The sequence below is a fragment of the Somniosus microcephalus genome, chromosome 11 (genome assembly GCF_052327205.1).
Source record: "Somniosus microcephalus isolate GS21.2 chromosome 11, FLI_Smic_1.0, whole genome shotgun sequence".
In the NCBI taxonomy this organism is placed as follows: Eukaryota; Metazoa; Chordata; class Chondrichthyes; order Squaliformes; family Somniosidae; genus Somniosus; species Somniosus microcephalus.
The window spans coordinates 91,258,828-91,285,753 of NC_140997.1; the positions used below are offsets into that span (position 1 = coordinate 91,258,828).

At 47.0% G+C, this 26,926-nt stretch overlaps 1 protein-coding gene across 2 annotated transcripts; it reads left to right on the forward strand.

Annotated features, from left to right (window-relative positions):
• The first annotated feature begins 9,035 nt into the window (after positions 1-9,035).
• Positions 9,036-23,589, forward strand: nme4 (NME/NM23 nucleoside diphosphate kinase 4). 2 transcript variants are annotated; one of them, XM_086000975.1, is made up of 5 exons: positions 9,037-9,267; positions 13,638-13,768; positions 17,458-17,559; positions 17,992-18,104; positions 23,212-23,589. In XM_086000975.1, exons 1-5 carry the CDS (start codon positions 9,147-9,149, stop codon positions 23,330-23,332), a joined length of 588 nt encoding a protein of 195 aa, XP_085857101.1. In that variant the 5' UTR covers positions 9,037-9,146; the 3' UTR covers positions 23,333-23,589. The 2 variants fall into 2 exon arrangements, with proteins under 2 accessions (XP_085857102.1, XP_085857101.1); XM_086000976.1 differs by lacking the exon at positions 13,638-13,768 and having other exon boundaries at positions 9,036-9,305.
• Positions 23,590-26,926: the final 3,337 nt, after the last annotated feature.

Sequence of the window (26,926 nt, forward strand, 5' to 3'; positions counted from 1 at the left end):
TGGGAGAAGGTTCACACTCCTGACGGACCACCGTCCATTGACTTCAATCTTCGGGCCCCACACCGGAATTCCGTCTCTCGCTGCAAGCAGGATGCAAAGGTGGGCTTTACTGTTGTCAGGACACACATACGACATCAAATATCGCAAATCAGACTTGCACGGCAACGCAGACGGTCTCTCGAGGCTACCCTTGCCTGTTACTCCCCCAGAGCCTCGTCAGATAGACATCTTCTACTTTAGACAAGTGGAGGGAGCACCTGTCACTGCAGTTCAGGTGCGAAGCTACACCCGCAACGATCCAGTCCTGTCTGAGGTAATGGACGATGTCATTCGAGGGAGAGCTATAGGAGATTCTCCTAGTTTGAAACCTTACGTTTCAAAAAGAAATGAGCTCTCCGTCCAGGCAGGTTGTCTTCTTTGGAGACGCCGTGTCATCATTCCGCCACCTCTGAGGGAACCTATACTGCAACAACTTCATACAGGCCACAGTGGGATGGTTCGGATGAAGGAAATGGCAAGAAGCTACTTCTGGTGGCCAGGTCTCGATGGGAATGTTGAGGAGAAAGCCAAAACATGTTCCCCATGTCAAAGGGTCCGGAATGTTCCACAGCTGGCAACCCTACACCCCTGGGATTGGCCTGCAGAAGTGTGGCAGCGAGTACATGTGGACTTCGCCGGTCCTTTCGAAGAGAAGATGTTTATGGTGGTTGTGGACGCTCGTAGCAAGTGGCCGGAGGTTGCTGTGATGAGGTCTACCACGGCAGAGAAAACAATTGAGAAACTTGGTGAGATGTTCAGCCGTTATGGCTCACCGGAACAACTCGTAAGTGACAACGGTCCACAATTTGTATCACAGGAGTTTGCAACTTTCCTGCATGTGAATGGTGTCCAACACATCAGGTCTGCACCCTATCATCCCTCTACTAACGGCCAGGCAGAAAGGTTCGTGCAAACTTTGAAGCACGCCTTGAAGGCATCGCAAGGTCAGGGCTCAATCCACCAACGTCTGAACAGCTTCCTGTTGTCCTACAGGAACGAAACGCATGCCACAACCAAAACTTCCCCCGCTTCGCTCATGATGAAGAGGCAGTTGCGGACAAGTTTTGACTTACTCAAACCTCCAAGGGCAGAGCAGGTTGTCCATCATCAACAACAAGCTCAAGTTGAAAAGAGAGAGAAAAGAGCCAAGGAGAGACGGTGTCATCCGGGAGAGCACGTCCTAGCTCAAAACTACAACACTGGACCGAAATGGGTTTCTGCTACGGTGATCGTGCAGACGGGCCCTGTGTCTTACACGGTTGAGACTGCTGAGGACGTCGTCTGGAGAAGACACACAGATCAACTGTTGCTAGGAGCAGAGACAGCCACAGAGGCTCCAACGGCTGGTTGGCCTGAACTGTCTCCGGATGATACCGCAAACCAGCATCCTTTGCCACAGTGCTCTTCTCCAACACAGGAAGTCAAAGAGACTGTTCCACCTGTGCAAACTCCTGACTTTCGACTGACACAGGCACCTTCTCCATCTAGGCCTGTGTCAATGCCTACTGCTGTCAGAGAGCGGCGGCCTCCAAGACGCTTGGATCTGTAGGCTTAGTGACTTACCCACAAGACTGGGGCAGAATAAACCCCAGGGTAAAGTCAGGGGTTGAGGCAGTCTACCTCTACCCTAGGTTAGTTGAGTGCATTGAAAGTAACTTACCTGTTGAAGAATAATGTGGACCTTCCATTTAAGAGGGGAGGAAATGTTATGTATTGTGTGTTCTCCTCCCACCTGTGGTGGCGCTGTCACAGGAGATAAATGGTTGGGTGTTCTCGGTTAAGTTTAGCTCTCTTTGTTCAGAACTTTCCAGAACTTCCGTTCCTTCCAATAAAGCACTTCATGTTTGAATCTCTGAGTTCTGAGTCCTAAATTGTGTCTAGGTAGAAAGGTACCGACACAACAGGCTCAGGCACACTGAGTTGATGGCTGCAGTGGGGAGGATGCCTGACTCCATCGACACACTGGCAAAGAGTGTGCAGGACTTTGGGGCAGCAATGGAAAGGACTGTCCAGGGCTTCGGTGCAGCAATGGAAAGGACTGTCCAGGGCTTCGGGGCAGCAATGGAAAGGACTGTCCAGGGCTTGACCGAAGCAGTGGAAAGGGCTGTCCCGGCCTTGTCCGAAGCAGTGGAAAGGACTGTCCAGGGCTTCTCCGAAGCACTGGCACCTGCCACGCAAGTGCTCAGTGCTGCCACGCAGTCACTTGCTGGCCTCCTGCACACGCAGATTGAGGCCATGCGAACACTGACTGCTGCCACCCTAGCTGGATCAGGCAGGATTACCCGGGGCCCTTGCAGCACCACAGCAGGCCATCAATCTGTGGACCATCCGATTGTGGCGCATGCTGCGGTGCTGCCCCGTTAGAGTGCCAGTGTGTCAGCTGACCACGGAGCAGGTGTCCGCTCTCAGGATGTAAGCATTCCTGATGCCACCGCTGGCACGTCTCCACTGCAGCTGCCATCACCTGCAGGACAGACTGCTTCCAACCATGCACAGTTGGAGCAGTCAGCATCCAGGCCCTCCAAGCCCAGAGGTCGTCCAGGCCGTCCCTCAGGGGCTTCTGCGCTTTCGGACACTCAGCAGGCGTCCCCCAGCCTTGACGCAGCCACTGGGGTCCAATTACGGAGGAGCTGCAGGGAGGGAAGGGGCCGATCTCGTAAGAGAAGTAGATCTCCATCAAGGGGTAAAGAGTAGAGGGAGCTGTTGAGACGTCTCATTTGTAGCATTCAAGGCCGTCTACACCTGCTGTGAATGTTAGTCATGTTTTGGGTAGTGTCGCGGGTTTGCCAGACAGTTATGTGTTAGTTCGTTAGTTATGCTTTCTGTTGCCATTGCTTTGTCATGCTGGAAGGAAGCACTTTTTGGAAAATAAAGAAAATGTTTTATTTACACTGGAACTCTAGACTATTTACAAGCCTGGTGGCCTTCATAGGCTTTGGGCGAACCGGAGGGCACTGTTCCAATTACACCCAGCATTCCGTCAGAGGGGCCTAGAACCGAGTCCTTATTAGCCTCTGACGGACGGCTCTTCCAGTTTCTGGACCCCTCCCGTCTTCCTCCTCTTCCTCCTCCTCCTCCTCGTCCGCCTGCTCTGCTAGACCTTCAAGGTCGGCTGGCATTGGCTGGGTGCGTCGGATGGCCAGGTTGTGGAGCATGCAGCAGACCACGATGATGCGCGACACTTGCTCCGGTGAGTACTGCAGGGCGCCCCCCGAATGGTCGAGACAACGGAACCGCTGCTTGAGCACACCGATTGTGTGCTCTACAATGTTCCTGGTCACCTGATGGCTGCTGTTGTAATGCTCTTCTGCCAGGGTGCTGGGCAAACGGAGCGGGGTCATGAGCCATGGGCAGAGAGGATAGCCCTTGTCACCAAGAAGCCAGCCTCGTGGGTGAGCCGGGGCCTTGCAAAGGTCAGCCACTGAGGTCTGCCGCAGGATGAACGCGTCGTGGCTGCTGCCAGGGAATTGGGCGTTGACCGCGATGATCATCTGCCGGTGGTCACAGACCAACTGCATATTGAGGGAGTGGAACCCCTTGCGGTTGCGGAACTCTTCGGGATTCTGTAATGGCGCCCGCAAAGCCACGTGTGTGCAATCAATGGCGCCCTGCACCATGGGGAAGTCCACTATAGCCGCGAAGCCCTGTGCGCGCTCCCCCTGCTTCTCCAGGGTCAAAGGGAAGGTTATTAATTCCCGCCTCCTTCTATATAGGGCAGCTGTAACTTGCCGGATACAGCAATGCACCGCAAATTGAGAAATATTTGCAATGTCCCCAGTTGCTGCCTGAAACGAGCCGCTGGCAAAAAAGTTTAGGGCAACAGTGACTTTGACGGCCACCGACAGAGAGGTCCTGTACCGTAACCGCGGCTGCAGATCTTCAGCAAGCAGGTGGCACAGCTCAGTCACCACATCCTTTCCGAATCGGAGCCTTCGCATACACTGCTCCTCCGACATGGTAATGTATGACACCTGCTGCCTGAAAACCCTGGCAGCATACAGTCGCATTTGGCGACGTCCATTGCCCCTCCTCCTTCTGGCCATTCCCGGCCCTCTCTCCCTCCGCCTCTGTGCCCTTGCCATATGTTCAGCCAGCAGGACGTTCCCCTCCAAAGCAGCTCCCATTATAATGTGAAAGAAGTAAGACGCAGTAATATCTCACCAGCAAACTGTTGTGGACAGGGCTGAAGGTCTAAAGGCACCGCTGGCTCAATGAAAAGTACGCTCTCCCACTGAAGGTCAGCAGCTCTCTCCAACAACCAGCAAGATGCCTACCCAAAATGGCTGCCGCTTTTATACTAGTGCAGTCCCCTTTAAATAGCGCCCCCCTAGCCCGAGAAGGAATTGGGAATGTTCCAGCAAGCTGTCACTATTAGCGCCAGGCGGAACGGAGGCGGGCGCCACTCAATTTCCGGTCCGGGGCGCCAAAAAGGCGTTGCACACTGAAATGACGTCATGATCTGCCTGCGCCCGCGAGCGGGTGCTAAGATTTAGCGCCGGCACTAAAACCCACTCAATATAGCAAGAGGCGCTGGGTTCACTGCGCATGGGCGAAAATTGGCTAACACCCCACTTCTCGGCCTCTTTAGGCGCTAATCGCTGGCGCAACCAACCGAATTTCTCCCCCATAGAGTCATACGGCACAGAAGGAGGCCATTCGGCCCATCAAGTCCATGCCGGCTCTCTGTAGAGCAATCCAGTCAGTCCCATTCCCCCGCTCTATCTCTGTAGCCCTGCAAGTTTATTTCCCTCAAGTGCCTATCCAGTCTCTCCTTGAAAATGTTGAGTGTCTCCCCTTCCACCACTTCCATCGGCAGAGAATTCCAGGTCCTCACCACTCACTGCGTAAAAAAGTTTTTCCTCACATCCCCCCTGTATCTCTTGCCCAAAACCTTAAATCTGTGTCCCCTAGTCCTTGTACCATCAACTAGCCTTTCTCTGTCTAGCCTATCCAAACCCGTCATAATCTTGTACACCTCTATCAAATCACCCCTCAACCTCCTTTGCTCTAATGAAAACAAATCCAGCTTCCCCAACCTGTCCTTGTAGCTAAGATCCCCCATCCCCAGAACCATTCTGCTAAATCTCCTCTGCAGCCTCTCAAGGGCCTTCACATCCTTCCTAAAGTGTGGTGACCAGAACTGGACACAATACTCCAGTTGTGGCCGAACCAGCGCTTTGTAAAGGTTCAGCATAACTTCTCTACTTTTGTACTCAATACCTCTATTTATGAAGCCCAAGATCCCATATGCTTTGCTAACCACTCTCTCAATATGTCCTGCCACCTTCAGGGACCTATGGACATTAACTCCCAGGTCCCTCTGTCCCTGCACACTCTTTAAAACTGCCATTAAGTGTATATTGCCTCTCCCTGTTCCTTCTGCCAAAATGCATCACCTCACACTTCTCTGTATTAAATTCCATCTGCCACTTGTCTGTCCATTCTGCTAGCCTTTCTATGTCCTGTTGCAGTCGATTGGTATCATCCTCACTGTTTGCCACGCCCCCAAGTTTGGTGTCATCGGCAAATTTAGAAATTCTACTCTGTATTCCAATATCCAGGTCATTTATATATATCAAAAAAAGCAGTGGCCCCAATACTGACCCTTGGGGAGCACCACTGTCTACCATCCTCCAGTCTGAAAAACTGCCATTTACCACAACTCGCTGTTTTCTGTCCTTAAGCCAAATCCTTATCCAAGCTGCCACTGTCCCACCTATTACATGAGCCTCAATTTTGTCTAAAACTTTACCCACCACTGATGTTAAACTGACCAGCTTGTAGTTACTAGGATTGTCCTTACACCCTTTCTTGAACAATGGTGTCACATTTGCCACTTTCCAATCCTCAGGCACCTCCCCCGCATCTAGGGAAGATTGGAAAATTATGGCAAGCCCTTCCGCTATCTCCTCCCCCAATTCCCTTAGCAACCTGGGATGCAAGCCATCTGGACCAGGTGACTTTTCCACTCTAAGCATACCCAGCCTTTCTAGTACATCCTGTCTATCAATTTTCACCCCTTCCATTGCTTCTACCTTTTCCACTTCTACCGATATTTTGTCAGCATCCACCTCCTTAGTAAACATCAATACAAAGTACTCATTGAGTATTTTAGCCTTGTCCTGCACTTCTAAGCATATATCACCTTCTTTGCCTCTATTAGGCCCCACCCTGCTAGATCCTGGCTAGATCCTTTCGCATCTCATTGAAGTTAGCCCTATTCCAGTTTAGAAGTTCCACTCTAGACTGTTCCTTGCCCCTCTCCATTGCTAATGTAAATCTTATGATACGATGATCACTCATACCCAAGTGTTCTCCCACAGACACTTGGTCGACCTGGCCCACTTCATTCCCCAGCACCAGATCAAGCAATGCCTCCTTCCTAGTTGGGCCAAGAACATATTGGTCAAGGAAATTCTCCTGAACACATTTCAGAAATTCCTCCCCCTCCTTTCCCTTTACCCAAGCATTATCCCAATTGATATTTGGGTAATTAAAGTCCCCCAATATCACCACTCTATACCTCTTGCATATCTCTGCGATTTCCCTGCAGATTTGCTCCTGCAGATTTAGAAGGTTAAGGGGTGATTTGATCAATGTTTTCAAGATATTAAGGGAAACAGATAGGGTAGATAGAGAGAAACTATTTCCGCTGGTTGGGGAGTCTAGGACTTGGGGGCATTGTCTAAAAATTAGAGCCAGACCTTTCAGGAGTGAAATTAGGAAACACTTCTACACACAAAGGGTGGTAGAAGTTTGGAACTCTCTTCCGCAAACAGCAATTGATGCTAGATCAATTGTTAATTTTAAATCTGAGATTGATATATTTTTGTTAACTAAAGGTATTAAGGGATATGGGGCAAAGGCAGGTATACGGAGTTAGGTCGCAGATCAGCCATGATCTCACTGAATGGCGAAACAGGCTCGAGGGGCTAAATGGCCTACTCCTGTTCCTATGTTCTATTGAGCCTGTTCCACCATTCAATTAGATCATAGCTGATCTGTACCTCAACCCCAGTTACCCGCCTTTGCTCCATATCCCTTGATATCCTTATCTAACAAAAAATCTATCAATCTCAGGCATGAAAGTTTCAACTGACACTCCCAGCATCCACAGCCTCTTGGGGGAGAGCATTCCAGATTTCTACTACCCTTTGTATGAAGAAGTGCTTCCTGATTTCACTCCTAAATGACCTAGCTCTAATTTTAAGATTGTGTACCCTTGTTCTGGACTCCCCCACGAGATTGAAGTAGTTTCTCTTTAGCTACCCTATCGAATCATTTTATCATTTTAAACACCTCGATTAGATTACGGCTCAAGGGAATATGAACCAAGTTTATACAACTTGTCTGTAGAATTTAACCCCAAATGTTTGGGGGTTTTAGGTTAGGTTTTCTATTTGGTGTCTGGAACGAACCTTGACCTGCTCACTACCTGGGTGAAGGAGAGGGAGACCCAGGCCACTGTACTCTGGCTTACTGAAATGACCATGTTATCTCACCTTCATTCTGTGAACTGACTTTCACTGAGTGCGACTCAAGGCTATAAACCAACAAATGGTTTATTTCAACATCAAATGTCAATGAACAGCACACAACATAAAACACTTTATCATACTGTTTGATAGATAACAAATTCATAAAGATACCGTCACTCACTCGGCTCCCCTGCACAAACAAAATTCAGAGTCTGCTTAAACTTCTTTAAGGTTTCATGCAGAAAAATATAATTTTGTCAATCAGGAAAGTATAGGTCGGGAATAAAAGCAAAGAAATTAACGGCCAGACATTTACTTTGTTGCAAAGACAATTTAGATAGTTGGCATTAAGTGGATATTAGATTAAAACACCACATTAGTTGAAATTATTCAAACGTACTCCTGGCAAGAAGAAATGTCAACTGTACCTTTCACATCCCAAAGCATTTCAAACCAATAAATTCCTTTGGAAGTGCAGTCATTGTTATGTAGGCAAATATAGCAATCACCCTGCACACAGCAAGTTCCAACAAACAGCAAACTAGAGGAATGACCAGATAATCTGTTCTTGCTGCTGGTGGTTGAGGGAAGAATACTGGCCACAAAACAGAAAGAACTCCCTGCTCTTTGAAGAAGATTGCCCTGGGATCTCTTACAGCCACCTGAGAGGGCAGACGGGGCCTCGGTTTAACACCTCATCCAAAATATGACACCTCCAATAGTGCAGAACTCCCTCAGCACAGCCTGTCAGCCTGGACTGCTTCAACCCAGATTGCTTTGCCACATGGAATGGTTGAGGCAGAGGCTATTGTGTCTGTTAAGAGAAAATATTTGAAGCAGTGAAAGATACAGGATTATGGAGAGCAGGGCAATGGGATGGGTTTGGGATTAGTGTGGAGGAAGTGGGATGGGTTTGGGATTGGCAGAGGGGGTGGGATCGGTTTGGGATTGGCGGAGGGAGGGCGGGATCAGTTTGGGATTGGCAGAGGGGGTGGGATCGGTTTGGGATTGGCGGAGGGAGGGCGGGATCAGTTTGGGATTGGCGGAGGGGTGGGTTCGGTTTGGGATTGGCGGAGGGGGCGGGATTGGTAGAGGGGGTGGGATCGGTTTGGGATTGGCGGAGGGGGGCGGGATCAGTTTGGGATTGGCAGAGGGGGGCAGGATCGGTTTGGGATTGGCGGAAGGGGGGCAGGATCGGTTTGGGATTGGCGGAGGTGGGGCAGGATCGGTTTGGGATTGGCGGAGGGTGGCGGGATCGGTTTGGGATTGGCAGAGGGTGGCGGGATCGGTTTGGGATTGGCGGAGGGTGGCGGGATCGGTTTGGGATTGGTGGAGGGGGGCAGGATCAGTTTGGGATTGGCGGAAGGGGGGCAGGATCGGTTTGGGATTGGCGGAGGTGGGGCAGGGTTTGGGATTGGCGGAGGGTGGCGGGATCGGTTTGGGATTGGCAGAGACGGGGTGGGATCGGTTTTGGATTGCGGGGCGGGGCCGAGTGCTACTGACGGAGCCAAGCTAAGAGCCCTGGCCGGGCTGCCTGGGTTCCGGGTCGGGGGCTCCGCCCTGTCCGGCTCGCTGGGCTGATAAGCCGGGGCCGCCGCGGAGGTGGTGCTTTCGGGGCTGGGTTGAGTGATGTTGTCTCTGCGAGGATTGAGCCGGTTGCTGCGGGTCGGGATCGTCCCTGGTCTCATCCCCACCCCAGAGACCCCCGGGCCGGTTTGGGCCGCCACCCGGCTGCGCTTCCGCTCCTCGGGTAGGTGCGGCGCCTGGAGTTGCGCTCAACTTTCCGCCGTGAGTTCGGAAACACAAAGAAGCTCGTCATTTTTGCAATGTTGAAGGTGCCAAATTATTGTTAGTGAGTTAGTTAATGGGTTTGGTGGGTAGTTTATTTGTTAATTCTGTGGGTAGTTCATTTACTTACTCCGCTCCTCCGGAATTGCAGCCTGGAGGAGTCGGTTTGTGATGTTTTGAGTCTTTTACAAATGTTGTTTTGCTTCAGTTTGTGGCCAGTTTCTGGGTTTTTGAGCCGGGCAGAGGCTGGTCCGAGTCTACTTCACCTCCAAAGTTATTCCTTCTCAGTCGGCCTTGGGTTGAGCAGAATTCTGCCGCGAGTTCACAATCAACCAAACCCAGACCTCGATACTCCGTGAGTTCTTGTCATGGCTCCAGGGAACTTGCAGTGAATTCATTGGGTGTCGGTGAGAAGTAAACCCGGTGAGAGCAACCCGAGACTTGGAGCCCTGCGGAGGTGGGGTGGGCAGGTGTCTGTGGGTGAAGTGGTTTCTGAGGTGGGGCAGTGTCTGTGGGTGAGGGGTTGTCTCTGAGTGGGGTGTGTTGATAAATAGCTCACGGGTTCTGACTGCCTCATGAACGTGACCATAGTGACTTGTTTGAAACTCGTGGACTGGCACAGCCTTACTGCTCTGAACTATTTTAAGTTACAGAATTGTCAACATGACTTAAAATTTCATTTCATTTTAATTTAATTAAAAATCTAATCTAATTAAATCTGTTATTTAATTTGATAACTGCTTCATAGAAATGAGCCTGTGGCATTGTAACAAATGTTTTATTCAGCCTGTATGGACTATTTATAGAAACCGGACATCAGATGCCTTGGAAAGCTCAGTCTGTCATTCTCTAGATATACCTCTAACTGCACTTTCTATTAAAATACTTCAAAGAATTGTGGCTACATACAGTGCAGTTTAATTTCTAGATGGCTGCAGGACACAATCCCAGTTATGTACTGGAGTATCCTTGGTTATCCTCTAGGGGAAATGGGCCAGAGTCAGAGAGTACTCCAGTTAAATACTGTTTGGAGACTGGCTGTGTGGGACTGGCAGTCAGTAACAGGAGGGGTGATGTTTCTCTGAAGCTGCAACTTTTGTTCAAATGGTTCAAAAATAACAGCTTGGCTTTGAGGTGAGTGTGTCTGGTTAACATCCAGTGTGCAACTGACACTACGGAAGGGATCTAAACCATCAGCACATCAATACCTTCATCACCAACCCTGATATTAAACTTGGTGCAGTGTTGATCGTTACTGAATAACTATTAGTACTATAGAATATTGATACTGTATTACACAACTGTTACATCACTACCTTGCTTTTTGGTCAGGAAAATCTGCTGAACATTTTCTGTTTTTATTTCCGTATTGATCTGTTGGTTGGAGTTGAGGTTATGTACAAACACAGGGCTCAGATTGTGGCATCCTTTGTCTCTGACCTGTGCAGGTTTAACCACTTGATTCCTTTCATGTCAGGTTTCCAGCCCAAACTTTCATTAATCAATGTAACAAACACCAGCATCCATAGAATGTTCAACTCGATCAAATTCACAGACATATTTCTGTCTGCAGCTCCCACACCCCAACTTCTGTGACCTCCACCACCCAAAGGACCAGGGCAGCAGGTGTATGGGAGCATCACACACACCATCCCACTTGGACATATATTGTCGCTGGGTCAAAATCCAAGAACTCCCTCCCTAACAGCACTGTGAGAGTACCTTCACCACACGGACTGCAGCAGTTCAAGAAGGTGGCTCACCATCACGTTCTCGCAGGCAATTAGGGATGAGCAATAAATGTTGGCACTGCCAGCAGTGCCCACATCCTGAGACTTTTTAAATGCTGCTATTGGCAATTTAAATGAACTGTCCAACCTGCACTAAAATCAGAGCTCACTCCTGCACCTGACACAAACTATCTGATCTGTTAATAATGAACGCCACCAACTGCCCTTCATTACAAGTAATCCACATTGAGGCAGCAATAACTGGTGTAGCTCGGTGTAAATTGATTGCCATGTTTGTGCAACACTTCTCTATCTTGCTGCCTTGTGGACAAATATTGATGCGGCTCTGTGGGAAGCTGCTGCGTCGTGATTTTTTTTTTGTGGGCACTCTGCCACTAACACATGGAAAAGTTAGAGTGCATGTTTTATCTGGCTGGTTTACTTCCATAGTCCCTGACTGGTGGTAGATGTGTAAATAGCCACATGTGAAGTACATTTACCTGTATTGTGTGCAAGGGGTTTTCTACAAAACTTAATGCATGTGGCTAAAACTATGTTGCCGTAGCAATGCCTGTCAATGGTCAGTGATTTCTATTGGATGACTGTGGGCTAAGAGGACAGATGGGTTCTGATGGGTCTGCACTCAATGGTGTAACACCTGATACAGACCAACCCTGTGTGTAGGGGGTTTCCCTTGCTTACTCTGGTCTCCTGCCAGCCTTCTTTCAATAATTACCCGTGAGTGGTTCGACCCACTCGCCCCTACGGTTCTAGACCTTGGACTTGGGTGCAGGGAGCTGTAGTGCAGAAAAACTCAATAGACCAGGTCGAATAGCACGAAATGGATGCCTTTATTGAACAGTTTGCAGCATTATAAAATACATGTCATATGCACAGATTAAAGCAACTACAAGCATGCACACATCTATAAACTTAACTCTATAGAAATGGGGAACACACGGCACATCGTGAAAGGGGTAACACATTACAATTACTCTTAACCCCCTCCCCTACAATTACCCTTAACCCCCTCCCCTAAACCTAACGAAGTTTCGATTTGAAGGACTCTGGATTATGCTCACCACTTTAAGAATTGCGAAAAAGGCATTGCAGCCTTTCGACACAGCTTTCCGTCGTCACGTGGGTTTGGAAGCTTCTGGCGCAGCTTGTTTTCCTCTTTTGGTTCTCCTGCGATTGAGGCAGCTGATACAACCTTGGTGAGCGCTCACCACTGATGGATCCGTTTCCGATGTGTTGTTGAAGAAACTGGATGCACACTCTGGAATCCGTTACCGATGTGATGTTGAAGAAGAACTGGAGCATCCGTTACCGATGTGATGTTGAACTGGATGCACACTCCGGGACCTGAGTGTCTTCTTCTCCGGCCTGGGTCGTCGATGATCTCCCGACAAAAGTACCCGGGCCTCCCTCGCCGTCTTCCCGTCGTGGCCGGGCCTTGCCTGGCCGAACACCGAACACGTTCCGAACCGAAATTGTTCCGAAGGTCCGAACCGAAGTGCTGTTTAACTGAAGAGTCTGTCCCGAAGCATTCAACCGAAGTCGAACTTTTTTTCCTCTTTACTCAATCCACAGTTATACCTTTTTGGAACATTCTTATCTCCTGCCAAATCATAGTCCTGTCTTTGTAATAACTTTGGCGGGCAGAACTCTCTGCAGGGGTGTTTTGTCTTCATAACGGGAGTCGGTGATAGCTTAACTGGCCTTCCTGGGCCGATAATGTCTTTGCTTTGTTACCGTAACTTGGTTTGTATATTGATCAGTCTGGAGATTGCCCTGGATGGCTGTTAAATGGCTTCTCTTTGTACAGTGTAATGGGTTAAAGCGTTCGTTCAATTGTCCGCCCATTTCTTGATGGGTCTCATCCTGCCACCCAAATCTGTCCTGTACTTATAATCTAATCAATATGTATGCTCAGTTCCATGAGTTTCGGCTTCCTGAAACTGGTTTTCGTGGGCTTTAATGCCCTCAATCCACAAGCCTGTCTGGCTTGCAGTAACAATTCAAATGGTCCCAGAAGCTGGTCACGAGGTCTGGTGGCCATTTTGTGTGCCCTTTTATCAAAGGTTTCTCTGTAAAAGCTTCTTTTGGTCAATAAAGCTGTTTTATTAACCCTATTTTGGATACCGACCAACCCTGTGTACTTCCAGCATAGCTTTGTACCTGGGATTTTGAGTTGGTGACCGTGCTGAGCAGCCTAGTCAATATCCTCTCTCTTTGGGCACTCTCCACTGTGCCCAATGTTGTTCATGATGACCCCACACCGGGAATGGCCCTCGTTGGGTCATTGAGCTTAGTGTTTCAAACCATCATTCAAAAAGATTGTGTGTTGCCCATGAGTTACACAAGAACGGGAGGAGGCCATTCCATTAGATCATGGCTGATCTGTAGCTTGACTCCATTTACCCGCCTTGGTTCCGTGACCTTTAATACCCTCGCCTAACAAACTTCTAGTTGACCAAGCCTGCGGCTGGATGTTTGTACTGCCAGCCCGCAGCTGAGAGCCAGGGGGTGGCGAGTCACTGGGCTAAACTGTTCAAATGTAAAAGTGCTGACTTCTAAACTTTCCTTCCTCCTCACTCAGGGATTGTTGGGATTCACGAGCAAACACTGGTGGCTGTGAAACCAGATGGAGTTCAGAGGCGGCTTGTGGGAGAAATCATCCAACGCTTTGAGAAAAGGGGGTTCCAGCTTGTGGGTCTGAAACTAGTGCAGGTACAGCAAGATCCCAGCCTTTGTTACTAGGCAACTGGCTTTTGCAAACACAGAATCTGTCTATTTCCTGCCCCGATGAAAGACTTTCTTTACATGGCACCTTTTTTATTGTGAGTTACTTTGAAGTCCCACAAACTGCAGTGAGGCGACCAGCCAGCTAATGCTTTTTGGTGGTGTTGGTTGAAGGAGAAATGTTGACCAGGACACCGGGGAGAACTCCCATTTTTAGTGCCGTGGGATCTTCTCCGGCCACCTGCAAAGGCAGATGGGGCCTTGGTTTAACGTCTCATCTGAAAGACAGCACCTCCAACAGTGCAGCACTCCCTCGGCACTGCACTGGCGTTTCGGCCTAGATTATGTGCTCAAGTCTCTGGCGTGCAACCCACGACCTTCTGATTTGGGTGTGAGTTGCTACCTGCTGAGACAAAGCTGACTCTCTTGATCAAGCCATGAATTGAATGGTGGAACAGGGTTTAAGGGGCTGAATGGCCTACTCCTGTTGCTATGTTCTTGGGAGTTCGTGCTTTTGCCCCATTTCTCCCCTCGTTACTCACTGCTTTGCGCCCATTTCTTTTCCCATTAGTGCCTATGCCTGTGACCTCTCTGCCACTGCATCTGAAAATTAAGTAAGTAGTCTCTCTTAAACAATGCTTTGTGCTACAAAATGAGCATCTAAGTGTGTCAGCATGTGGCAGTACCTGACTCTCTAATGTCAATGAATATCAGCCTCTGCTGTAACGAATGATTGCAGTCTGATTCTTACAGACCTTCTCCAGGAACTAGCTCCAATATTTGCTGTGTTATGAACAGAAGTGAGCTGTATTGTTCATTTCCCAGTTTGTGTGCTTGTCTGTAACTGCTGCCTCCTGTGGTGACCCATCAGGCAAGGCCCAACCATTGTCCTTCAAAGTGCAGAATCTCAAGCCGTGCAGATCAAGGGGCTTGGTGTGAGATCCTGGCCCAACTGGGAGGTGGATTTGTCTGCAGGGAGATAGAGCCGTACCCGACACCAACCTGCCACCTGAGGGTAATCGAGGGGGAGGCAGCCTTTTTTTTTGCTAAAGCCCCTGAATTTGAATTCAGTTTTTAATTAAATAAATCTGCAAATAATTACTCGCTTGCTAGGCACTACAGTCATCATTTGGATTAACACTAGTTAGATAACAGTCCTCAATAACTAACTGGAAACACACAGCCAGTTGGTCAGCAGGTGATTCAGAATGACAAGTTAAGGTTTAGAGTGAGACCCTTGTTCTGACTCCTGTCCAGTATTCAGTAGCTGGCAGGCCATCAGATATATTGGCTTTAATCTTTGGCTGTCAGCATTTCTGTCACTGTCACCATAGAAGGTGACCACACAGGAGTCCATTCAGCCCATCATGTATGTGCCAGCTCCTTGCCAAAGCAAACCAAAAACTAATCCCCTGCTCAACTCTCTCTCTGCCCTGTGTCATTTGCTTCAAATATTTATCATTTTATTCTTTTTTTTAAAAATGCAGAGGGGGTTGATGAGGAAAATGCAGTTGATGTGGTGTACATGGACTTTCAACAGGTGTTTGATTAAAGTGCCACATAATAGGCTTGCCAGCAAAGTTGAAGCCCATGGAATAAAAGGGTCAGTGGCAGCATGGATATGAAATTGGCTAAGGACAGGAAACTAGTGGTGAACGGTTGTTTTTGGACTGGAGGAAAGTATACAGTGGTGTTCCCCAGGGGTTGGTACTAGGACCACTGCTTTCTTGATCTATATTAATGACTTGGACTTGGGTGTACAGGGCACAATTTCAAAATGTGCAGATGACACAAAACTTGAAAGTATAATGATAGACTTCAAGAAGACATAAGACAGGCTGGTGAAATGGGTGGCCACGTGGCAGATTAAATTTAACATAGAAAAGTGCAAATCATAGAAATTTACAGCACAGAAGGCCATTCGGCCCATCTTGTCCATGCCGGCTGACAAAGAACTATCTGGTAGAAAGAATGCGGAGAGGCAATATAAACTGAGTACAATCCTAAAGTGGATGCATGAAGAGACCCCTGGGGGGTATATGTGCACAAATCGTTTAAAAGGGCAGGTTGAGGAAAGCAGCTAAAAAAGCATATGGGATTCTGGGCTTTATAAATGGAAGTATAGAGTACAAAAGTGAGGAAGTTATGATGAGCCTTTATAAAACATTGGTTTGGACTCAACTGGAGTATTGTGTCCAATTCTGGGCACTGTACTTTAGGAAGGATGTGAAGGCCTTAGAGAAGGTGCAGAAAAGATTTACGAGATGATTCCAGGGATGAGGAATTCAGTTATGTGGATAAACTGAAGAAGCTGGGGTGGTTCTCCTTAGAGCAGAAAAGGTTGAGAGGAGATTTGATTGAGGTGCTCAAAATCATGAGGGGTCTAGACAGAGTAGATAGTGAAACTGTTCCCATTGGTGGAAGGGTCGAGAACTAGAGGACACAGATTTAAGGTGATTGGCAAAAGAGCCAAAGGTGACGTGAGGAAAACCTTTTTTACACAGTGAGTGGTTAGGATCTGGCATGCACTGCCTGAAAGGGTGGTGGAGGCAGACTCAATCATGGCTTTCAAAAGGGAATTGGCTAAGTACCTGAAGGGGAAAACTTTGCAGGGCTACAGGGAAAGGGCGGGGGAGTGGGACCAGCTGAAGTGCTCTTGCAGAGCCAGCATAGGCTCGACAGGCCAAATGGCCGCCTCCTGTGCTGTTTCCCACCACTCCCTTTTGGCAAAGCATATAGGCCCAGAATTTGCAGTCAACGCATTCGCCACTGACTCCAAAGTAAGCTTGACACTAACATCTCGCGATCTCTGGCAAGAATTTCAGGTTTTCTGCTGTGTAATTGAAATCGACAGAAGTTGATGGGGATTCCCAGCAAATAGTTGCTGTGATGTCAACAAGCTGTCTAAGCAGCCAATCAAAATACGGAATTCTCACAGCGAACCAGCAAGTGAAGAAGCTCCTTTTTTTGATTTAAAAAAAAAAAAATATGAAATGTTGAGTAAATGTTTCCTCAAACCTTCTATCCACCATCACCGTGCAGGTGCAGTAGATACTTATTCTCAGGTATTAAAGTACAAGGTCAGAGAAGCATGTTCTTCCCCAGGGACTGTGATCAATGAGTGCACACTGTAGTGGGCTGTTAACTACTGAACTGACCTTCATGCCATTAAGGATTCAACATTTCCTAACAACCTGTGGTGCTGCCACCATTCATGAAGAGAACAGGAGACAAATACAAAAAGTTAGTGTTTTTGTGAGTTAGGATAAAAGTTGTTTCTGGCTGTTTAAAGTTGTTCAACAATATTGCAAAAAGAGACCATTCAGCCCATTGCACTTGTGCTGGCTCTCTGAAAGGACCAAAACTGGTCACAGTAACTGCAGCCTAATGATTTGTGTAGGTTTAACATTAATGCTTTGCTTTTGTACTCTGTGCCTGTTTATAAAACTCAGGATCTGTGGTTTTTTTATGTACAGCTCGTACCTGAACCCCCTAAGGTTCATAACACTAATATTTTGTACCTGATGCCTGTTCTTGTGAATTCTGCTCCAAATCATTTCAGACAACAAAACTGATGAGTGCAATTCCGATACAACCAGCGAACATTTCTGTGTGCGTGTCCGTTAAACTGAGGTGGGCTAACTGAGCTGCACTAACCCACCAAATCACTTTTTCAGGTTCCGCGAGATGTACTTTCAGAACATTACCATGATCTGCAGGAGAAACCTTTTTATCCTGCACTGATCCAATACATGAGCTCGGGACCCATCGTTGCTATGGTAAGTTACCGGGCAATTACCCAGCATAGCAGTGAAGTATTTGTTTAAATGATTGAAGGAGTTAAAATCTCACTCTGGAATCCTGGTGCTGGAAGTCCCTGTATGGAAGATACTCTGATGGGACTTCTGTAAACAGTGTTCTCTTCAGGGTAAATCTCAACTTCAGTGGCAAAAAAGTCAGGGAGAAGCCACCATAAACTGTACCCTCCTACTCTGACTGTATATCCCAGTCCCCTCTTTAAATTGTTGGTACATTGCAGTGAAAGTAGTGAAGTCCATTCCTGCCTATTTCTCGGTCTCCCTGGTCTAATCCTTGATGCACTTTTTGTTTCTGGTTATTGTTGTTGGTGTTAAACTTCATTTGCTTGCCCAGTTGATTTAAACCTTTCTCAATTGGTTTGTTCCTATTGATCACAGCCTCTTGTTTTGCAGGTTTGGGAAGGTTATGATGTAGTGAAGGTGTCTCGCATGATGGTGGGTGATACCAGCCCTGCCAAGGCTCATCCAGGGACCGTGCGAGGAGACTTGTGTGTTCACATAAGCAGGTAGGTTGGAAGGGGAAAACCTGACTATGGTGTCAGCTGTGGCTCAGTGGGTAGCCCACTCCAGGGACATGAGCACAAAAATCTAGGCTGACACTCCAGTGCAGTGCTGAGGGATCTTTTGGATGAGATGTTAAATCGAGGCCCCGTCTGCTCTCAAGTGGACGTAAAAGATCCCATGGCACTATTTCGAAGAACCGGGGAGTTATCCCTGGTGTCCTGGCCAATATTTATCCCTCAACCAACATCACATGATTTGGTTATTATCACTGCTGTTTGTGGGAGCTTGTTGTGTGCAAATTGGCTGCCGCGTAACCCACATTACAACAGTGACTACACTCAAAGGACTTCATTGGCTGTAAAGCGCTTTGAGCTGTCCGGTGGTCGTGAAAGGTGCTATAGAAATGCAAGTCTTTACAAGAACCTTCCCCTGAATCGCTTGCACTGGAGCATTGTTGGGGGCAAAATCACCAGGGCTTTGCCCATCTGGAGTCTCCTGCAGGTAAAGTGCAGCAAGGTGCATTCAGTATTCCTCTAGTCAATGTTTGAACATTCACCTTTTTGGTATTTGTTGCAAAATCAGAAACCTGTTTTGTTTGAAACAATTTGGTAGAAATGACTGAACAGAGGAAATACATGTGCACTTGCTGTCTGAAGTTGAACCGGACGGTTCACAACTTTGGTGTCCTATTGGACCCTGAACTGAGCTTCTGTCACCAAGACTGGTTCTTGGGTCTCCCTGTGAGGGTGGGAGCAGGCACTGCAGGGAGGATGAGCAACCTGGCCACAGCACCATGGTACAGGGGGCCATTCAAGTGGAGGGAGTAAAAAGAAATGTAGTGGTAGGGGATAGTATCATTAGGGGGATAGATAGGGTTCTCTGCAGTCAAGAGCGGGAGTCCCGAAGGCTGTGTTGCCTGCCCGGTGCCAGGGTTAAGGACATCTCTTCTGGGCTGGAAAGAAACTTGGAGTGGGGGGGGGGGGGGGGAATCCAGTTGTCGTGGTCCATGTTGGTACAAACGACGTAGATAGGACAAGGAAGACGGTTCTGTTAAAGGAGTATGAGCAGCTAGGGGTCAAATTAAAAAAACAGAACCTCAAGGGTAATAATCTCTGGGTTATTACCTGAGCCACGAGCGAATTTGGCTAGGATAAATAAAATTAGAGAGTTAAATGCGTGGCTCAAAGACTGGTGTTAGAGAAATGGGTTTTGCTTCTTGGGACACTGGCACCAGTACTGGGACAGGAGGGAGCTGTTCCGTTGGGACGGACTCCACTTGGCCAGTGCTGGGACGAGAATCCTGGCGAATCATATAACTAGGGCTGTAGCGAGGGCTTTAAACTAATCAGTGGGGGGAGGTTTCTAGAGAGCAAATAATATAAATGACAGCAGAGAAGGTCATAGACTTAGGTAGCAGTGGAGGAATTAAAAAACAGAATGTGTCAGGAAGGGACAGAAGGTATGGAGTAAAAAGTAAAGTACTAAAAAGGGAAAAAACAGGAACTAAGTGTTACAAAACCTATTTGAAAGTTCTTTATCTGAATGCACGTAGCATTCGTAACAAAATGAATGAGTTAACGGCACAAATAACGACATATGGGTATGATCTTGTGGCCATTACAGAAACATGGCTGCAGGGTGACCATGACTGGGAATTAAACATACCAGGTTATTTAACAATCAGGAAGGACAGACAGGAAGGGAGAGGAGGTGGGGTGGCTATGTTAATAAAGGAAGGAATCACTAATACAGAGAAATGATATTGGGTCAAAAGAGCAGGATAGTGAAACAGTTTGGGTGGAGATAAGGAATAATAAGGGGGAAAAAACACTAGTGGGCGTAGTCTATAGGCCTCCAAACAGTTGCAACTCTGTTGGACGGAGTATTAATCAGGAAATAGTTGAGGCTTGTAATAAGGGAACAGCTATAATTATGGGGGATTTTAATTATCATATTAACTGGACAAATCAAATTGGGCAGAGCAGCCTTGAGGATGAGTTCATTGAGTGTATTAGGGATGGGTTTCTTGAGCAGTATGTAACTGAACCGACCAGGGGGCAAGCAACCTTAGATTTAGTCCTGTGTAACGAGACAGGATTAATTAAAAATGTCCTAGTAAAGGATCCCCTTGGAATGAGTGACCATAACATGGTTGAATTCCATATTCAATTAGAGGGTGAGAAGGTTGGATCTCAAACAAGCGTGCTGAGCTTGAATAAAGGAGACTATGAAGGTATGAGAGCGGAATTGATTAGAGTGGACTGGGAACATAGATTAAAGGGTAAGATGGTACATGATCAGTGGTGTACATTTAAGGAGTTATTTTACAACTTCCAAAAAAAATATATTCCACTGAGGGGAAAAAAGGGTGTAAAAGAAAAGATAGCCATCTGTGGCTAAGTAAAGTAATTAAGGATAGTATCCAACTAAAAACAAGGGCATATAAGGTAGCCAAATCTAGTGGGAGGATGGAAGATTGGGAAGTCTTTAAAAGACAGCAAAAAATAACTCAAAGATTGATTAAGAAAGGGAAGATAGATTATGAAAGTAAATTAGCAAAAAATATAAAAACAGACAGCGAAAAAGGGTGGCTAAAGTAAATGTTGGTCCCTTAGAGGATGAGACTGGGAAATTAATGGTGGGAAACATGGAGATGGCAAAAACACTGAACAATTATTTTGTATCAGTCTTTACAGTAGAGGACACTAAGAATATCCCAACACTGGACAAACAGAGGGCTCTTGGGGGGGAGGAACTAAATACGATTAAAATCACTAAGGAAGTGGTACTTGGTAAAATAATGGGACTCAAGGCGGATAAATCCCCTGGACCTGATGGCTTGCATCCTAGGGTCTTGAGGGAAGTGGTGGTAGGGATTGTGGATGCATTGGTAATTTTCCAAAACTCCCTGGACTCAGCAAAGGTCCTGGCAGATTGGAAAACTGCTAATGTAACACCCTTATTTAAAAAGGGTAGTAGGCAGAAGGCTGGAAACTATAGACCTGTTAGCCTAACATCTGTGGTTGGTAAAATGTTAGTCCATTATTAAGGAGACAGTAATGGGATATTTGGATAAACATAATTTAATAGGACAAACTCAGCATGGTTTCATGAAGGGGAAGTCATGTTTGACAAATTTGCTTGAGTTCTTTGAGGAAGTAACATACAGGGTGGATAAAGGGGAACCAGTGGACGTAGTGTATTTAGACTTCCAAAAGGCATTTGACAAGGTGCCACACAAGATTATTGCTCAAGATAAAAAATCACGGGATTGGGGGTAATATTCTGGCGTGGGTGGAGGATTGGCTCTCTAACAGAAAGCAGAGAGTTGGGATAAATGGTTAGTTCTCAGATTGGCAACCAGTAACTAGTGGTGTTCCGCAGGGGTCAGTGCTGGGTCCCCAACTCTTTACAATCTATATTAACGATTTGGAGGAGGGGACCGAGTGTAACATATCAAAGTTTGCAGATGATACAAAGATGGGAGGGAAAGTAGTGAGTGAGGAGGACATAAAAAACCTGCAAAGGGACATAGACAGGCTAAGTAAGTGGGCAGAGATTTGGCAGATGGAATACAGTACTGGAAAGTGTGAGGTTATGCACTTTGGCAGGAAAAATCATAGAGCAAGTTATTATCTTAATGGCAAGAAACTGGAAAGTACTGTAGTACAAAGGGATCTGGGGGTCCTGGGGCACGAAACTCAAAGTTAGTATGCAGGTGCAGCGAGTGATCAAGAAGGCCAATGGAATGTTGGCTTTTATTGCTAGGGGGATGGAATATAAAAACAAGGAGGTATTGCTGCAGTTATACAAGGTATTGGTGAGACCGCACCTGGAATACTGCATACAGTTTTGGTGTCCATACTTAAGAAAAGACATACTTGCTCTCGAGTCAGTACAAAGAAGGTTCACTCGGTTAATCCCGGGGATGAGGGGATGGTCATATGAGGAGAGGTTGAGTAGATTGGGACTCTACTCATTGGAGTTCAGAAGAATGAGAGGCGATCTTATAAGATTGTGAAGGGGCTTGATCGGGTGGATGTGGTGAGGATGTTCCCAATGAAGGGTGAAACTAGAACTAGGGGGCATAATCTTAAAATAAGGGGCTGCTCTTTCAAAACTGAGATGAGGAGAAACTTCTTCACTCAGAGGGTGGTAGGTTTGTGGAATTTGCTGCCCCAGAAAGCTGTGGAAGCTACATCATTAAATAAATTTAAAACAGAAATAGATAGTTTCCTAGAGGTAAAGGGAATTAAGGGTTACGGGGAGCGGGCAGGAAATTGGACATGAGTCTAGGTTCGGATTGGTCATGGCCCTGTGGGTAGTGGAGTGGGCCCAGGGGCCGTGTAGCCTGGTTCTGCTCCTACTGTGTTCTAATTCTGTGTTAGATTTCAGGAGATGGTTTTATTCCTGTTCCTGGCTGGGGTGGAGATCGCCTTTACAGAAGGTAAGTACTGTAGAAAATATAGGGACAGAGTGATCTCCTGGAAGAATTTCGATCGCCTAGATGGGTCGGAGAGGAATTTCTCAGATTTTTTTCTCCCAAATTGGCCATTGGGTCTTTTATCTGGTTTTTTCGCCTCTCCCGGGAGATCACATGGGTTCGGGTGGATGCAGAGTGATAGAAGATTTGAGGTTAGGATCAGATCAGCCATGATCTTATTGAATGGTGGAGCAGGCTCGAGGGGCCGATTGGCCTACTCCTGCTCCTATTTCTTATGTTCTTATGTCTCTGGTTCTTTTGTTGAAGTTATGGCAGGTGGGTGCAAGACTACCTTATTCCCCCCTTCCAGTGCAAATGTATTCTCTCTCTTTCTCTCCCCCCCCCCCCCCCCCCCCAGTGCAAATGTATTCCCCCGGTATCAAACTGTTCGAGAATAAATGTTCATTTCTCAGGATCTCTTGAGAACTGACCCCACACTGCACCAGACCTCTTCATGACCCACAGAGTCAATAGTGAGAACACAGTACAGGACTGCTGTCAATCTCAAAACCAATCCTCTCAATCACCTGCTCCCTCAAAATATCTCCAATTTGCCTTTGACCTTTGCACACAGTCAGCCCTGCATTGTTGTGTCCTTGTAATCTGACTGCTTTCTTTCCTCCCAGAAATGCCATCCATGCCAGTGACTCAGTTGAAGTGGCCAAGAAGGAGATTAGCCTGTGGTTCCATAGCAGTGAGCTGGTCAAATGGGAATGTTGTACTCACAGCAACACCTACAGTGTATAAACACTCCGCTGAATCGTCCACAACACTAACTACCTCCAGTGAGCATGTCCGTGTGTGAATGTTTCATGAAAGCTAAACTTTTCTCCATTATTGAAACAACTCAACACCCACTTCGCTTGAACCTGGATGAATTGGGAGTTCTCTCGTATTCCTTTGTGGTGCTTCAATCTGGGTTCATTCCAGGTGCTGGTATCCTGCAATAAGATTCCTGTAAAATATTGATCTGCATTAAAGTAGTTCCATGCCAGTCAAGTGGACCATTGTCTTTTGTTTAGAGTTTTTTTCACTACAGGACTGACTTCAAAAACTTTGCATTTATATAGTGCCTTTTTAATGTAGTAAAATGCCCCAAGGTACTTCACAGGAGCATTCTCAAACAAAATTTGATACAAGCCAAAGAAGGAGACATTAGGACAGGTGATGAAGCTTGGTTAGAAGTAAGGTTTAGGGAGGGAATTCCAAAGCTTGGGGCGTAGGCAGTTGAAGGCACGGCTGCCAATGGTGGCATGATGGAAATTGGGGGCGCACAAGAGGTCAGAACTGGAGTGCAGAGATCGGAGGGTTGTAGGGCTGCAGGTTTTTTCCAGGATTTTGACCAAAGGGCGATGAAGGATCGGCGATATACTTCAAAGTCAGTGTGTGACTTGGAGGGGAACTTGGAGGTGGTGGTGGTGTTCCCACACGGTGCCGTCATCAGCGAACATCCCCATTTCTGACCTTATGTGGGAGGGTAGGTCATTGATGAAGCAGCTGAAGATGGTTGGGTCTAGGACATTGCCCTGAGGAACTCCTGCAGGGATGTCCTGGGGCTGTGATGATTGACCTCACTCACCACAACCATCTTCCTTTTGTGCTAGGTATGACTCCAGCTAGTGGAGAGTCTTCCCCCTCCCCGAGCAGATGCCCATTGACTTCAGTCTTACTAGGGCTCCTTGATGTCACACTCAGTCAAATGCTGCCTTGATGTCGAGGGCAGTCACTCTCACCTCAGGAATTCAGCTGTGTGGTAGCTGTACTGTAACAACTTGGCTAGAAGTGCAGCTAGTTCTAGAGCACAAGTCTTCAGTGGGATATTGTCAGGGCCCATAGCCTTTGCTGTATCCAGTGCGCTGAGCCGTTTCTTGATATCATGTGGAGTGAATAGAATTGGCTGAAGACTGGCTTCTATGATGGTGGGGACCGCGGGAGGAGGCCGATATGGATCATCTACTCAGCCCTTCTGGCTGAAGATGGTTGCAAACGCTTCAACCTTGTCTTTTGCACTCAAGTGCTGGGCTCCACCATTTAAGGTTAGAGATAGGGAGGGAGTTGAACACAAAAATGAGAACTTAAATTGAGGTGTTGATGGACTGGGAGCCAAAACATTCAAACCAATTCTGAAATTTCTAGGCTGTTCTGTTAACATGGTTCAATGGGTAGCACTCGCCTCTGAGAAGGTTGTAGGTTGAAGCCGCATGAGATTTGAGCACATAAGCCAGTGCTGCACTGTTGGAGGTGCCATCATTAAACCAAATTCCCATGTGCCCTGGTAGACACAAAATCCTCTGGCACTATTTGAAGAGCAGGGGAGTTTTCCTGGTGTCCTGACCAATATTTATCCCTTAACCAACACCTAAAACAGATGATCTGATCATTTCTCATTGTGGGAGCTTGCTCTGTACAAATTGGCTGCTGCATTTCTTGCATTACAACAGTGACTACACCTCAAAGTACTTAAGCAAAATACTCTGGCTGCTGAAAAACAAATAAAAGCAGAAAATGCTGGAAATATGCAGATCAGACCGCATCTGTGGAGAAAAAGTTAACATTCTCTCTACAGGTGCTGCCTGATCTTGAATAGTTTGAGCCATTTTCTGTTTATACCTCAAATTAGCTGTAAAGTGCTTGGGGACAGCCTGAAGTGGTTGTGAAAGGTACTACAGGAAACTTTGGTTTAACCGGAGGTTGTAAGTCCGGAAACCTCGCTCTACCGGCAGAATTCACCCCCCGAAAACAGCGCCTGAGTAACCGGCAATGTTGCTGGTTCCGAGTCTCTAACGGTTGCCGAGTTTGTCAGTGGGGGTAGTTCTACAAACTGCCACTACTCGGCCTCTTGGTGCCAGTGGAACTCGGAACACCTCAGAAACCCTGCATCAGGAGTCTCACCCTCCCATGCTGCCGGTAGCCTCTTCTGATCTGCCATTTTTTGGGGTTCCAGTACAGTACTGTGTGTCTCCAACGCTGTTGCAACTCATTGGACTGCATTATGGAAATCCCAAAAGTTGACCCAACCAAAAGGAAGAGTGGTGTTAACTTTAAAGCAGAAAATTGATATATGCAAACAACTAGAAATGGGAGCAAAGCGTATGCACATTATGAAAGAATTCAAAATCAGTTCGTCAACAATGTACGACATCAAAGCGCAGAAGGATAAGCTGCTCAAGTTTTATGCAAGCTCGGAGACATCTAAGAGTGTAGAGAAACGGCGCACGCTTCGTAAGCCTAAGCTTGAAGAGCTGGATACCGTGCTTTATGAGTGGTTTGCTCTGAAGCGTTCAGAGGGTGTTCCGATTTCCAGACCCATGCTAATATCAAAAGCGAAGGATTTTTATGCAAAGATGGAGCTCACTGACAAGTGTGCTTTCTCTGATGGATGGCTATCGTGCTTCAAGGCATAGCATAGGATACGACGACTCGATGTTTGCGGGGAGAAGAAATTAGCTGATTACAACGCCGCAGAAGAATACTGCGATTATTTCAATCGGATTGTGCGGCAACATGATTTGTCGCCAGCACAGCTATACAATGCTGATGAAACAGGCTTATTTTGGAGGTGTTTGCCAGAATCAACACTTGCTGGGGCTAGTGAGGCTAATGCTTCAGGTTACAAGAAAAATAAAGATCGTGTAACCGTGCTAACGCTGCTGGATCACACCGGGTTAAACTTCTCGTCATTGGGAAGTATAAAAATCCCCGTGCATTTAAAAATGTGAGGCACTTACCTGTTGAGTACAAAGCTCAAGCAAATGCTTGGATGGATAAGGAAATCTTTTCAAATTGGTTCCATCATACTTTTGCTCCATCTGTGAGGGAACATTTCCATAGAATAAGGAAACCTGAAGATAGCAAATGCATTTTATTGCTGGATAATTGTAGAGCCCATCCGCATGAATCCGAGTTGGTTTCTGGAAATATTTTCACCATTTATTTGCCACCAAATGTAACTTCTCTCATACAACCCATGGACCAGGGCGTTATCCAAAATCTCAAGTGTCATTATAAGAAAGACTTCCTACGTAGACTGATAAGCCAAGATGACAGTACAGGTACTATTCAGGCATTTCAGAAGGAATACAATCTTAAAGATGCCATCTTTAATGTTGCATGTTCCTGGAAATTGGTGAAAGGTCACACTTTGAGACAAGCCTGGTGCAAATTGTGGCCTTCTGTAATGTTTGCTGAAGGTTCTTCTTCAGAGGAGGAATTTCGTGGGTTCAATGTTCGTCCGCAGAAGACTGCAGTAATGGAAATGGCTGACATGGTGAAAGATGTAGGCCCAGCAAACCCTCTACATCACCTCAGTGAAAGTGATATTGAGCCGTGGGTTGATGCCGA

Coding starts and splice junctions, on each gene's coding strand:
- nme4 (XM_086000975.1), top strand. CDS start 9,147: ATGTTGTCTCTGCGAGGATTGAGCCGGTTGCTGCGGGTCGGGATCGTC. Junction 17,560..17,991: donor CGGGACCCATCGTTGCTATG/GTAAGTTACCGG, acceptor CTTGTTTTGCAG/GTTTGGGAAGGTTATGATGT. Junction 18,105..23,211: donor TTGTGTGTTCACATAAGCAG/GTAGGTTGGAAG, acceptor CTTTCCTCCCAG/AAATGCCATCCATGCCAGTG.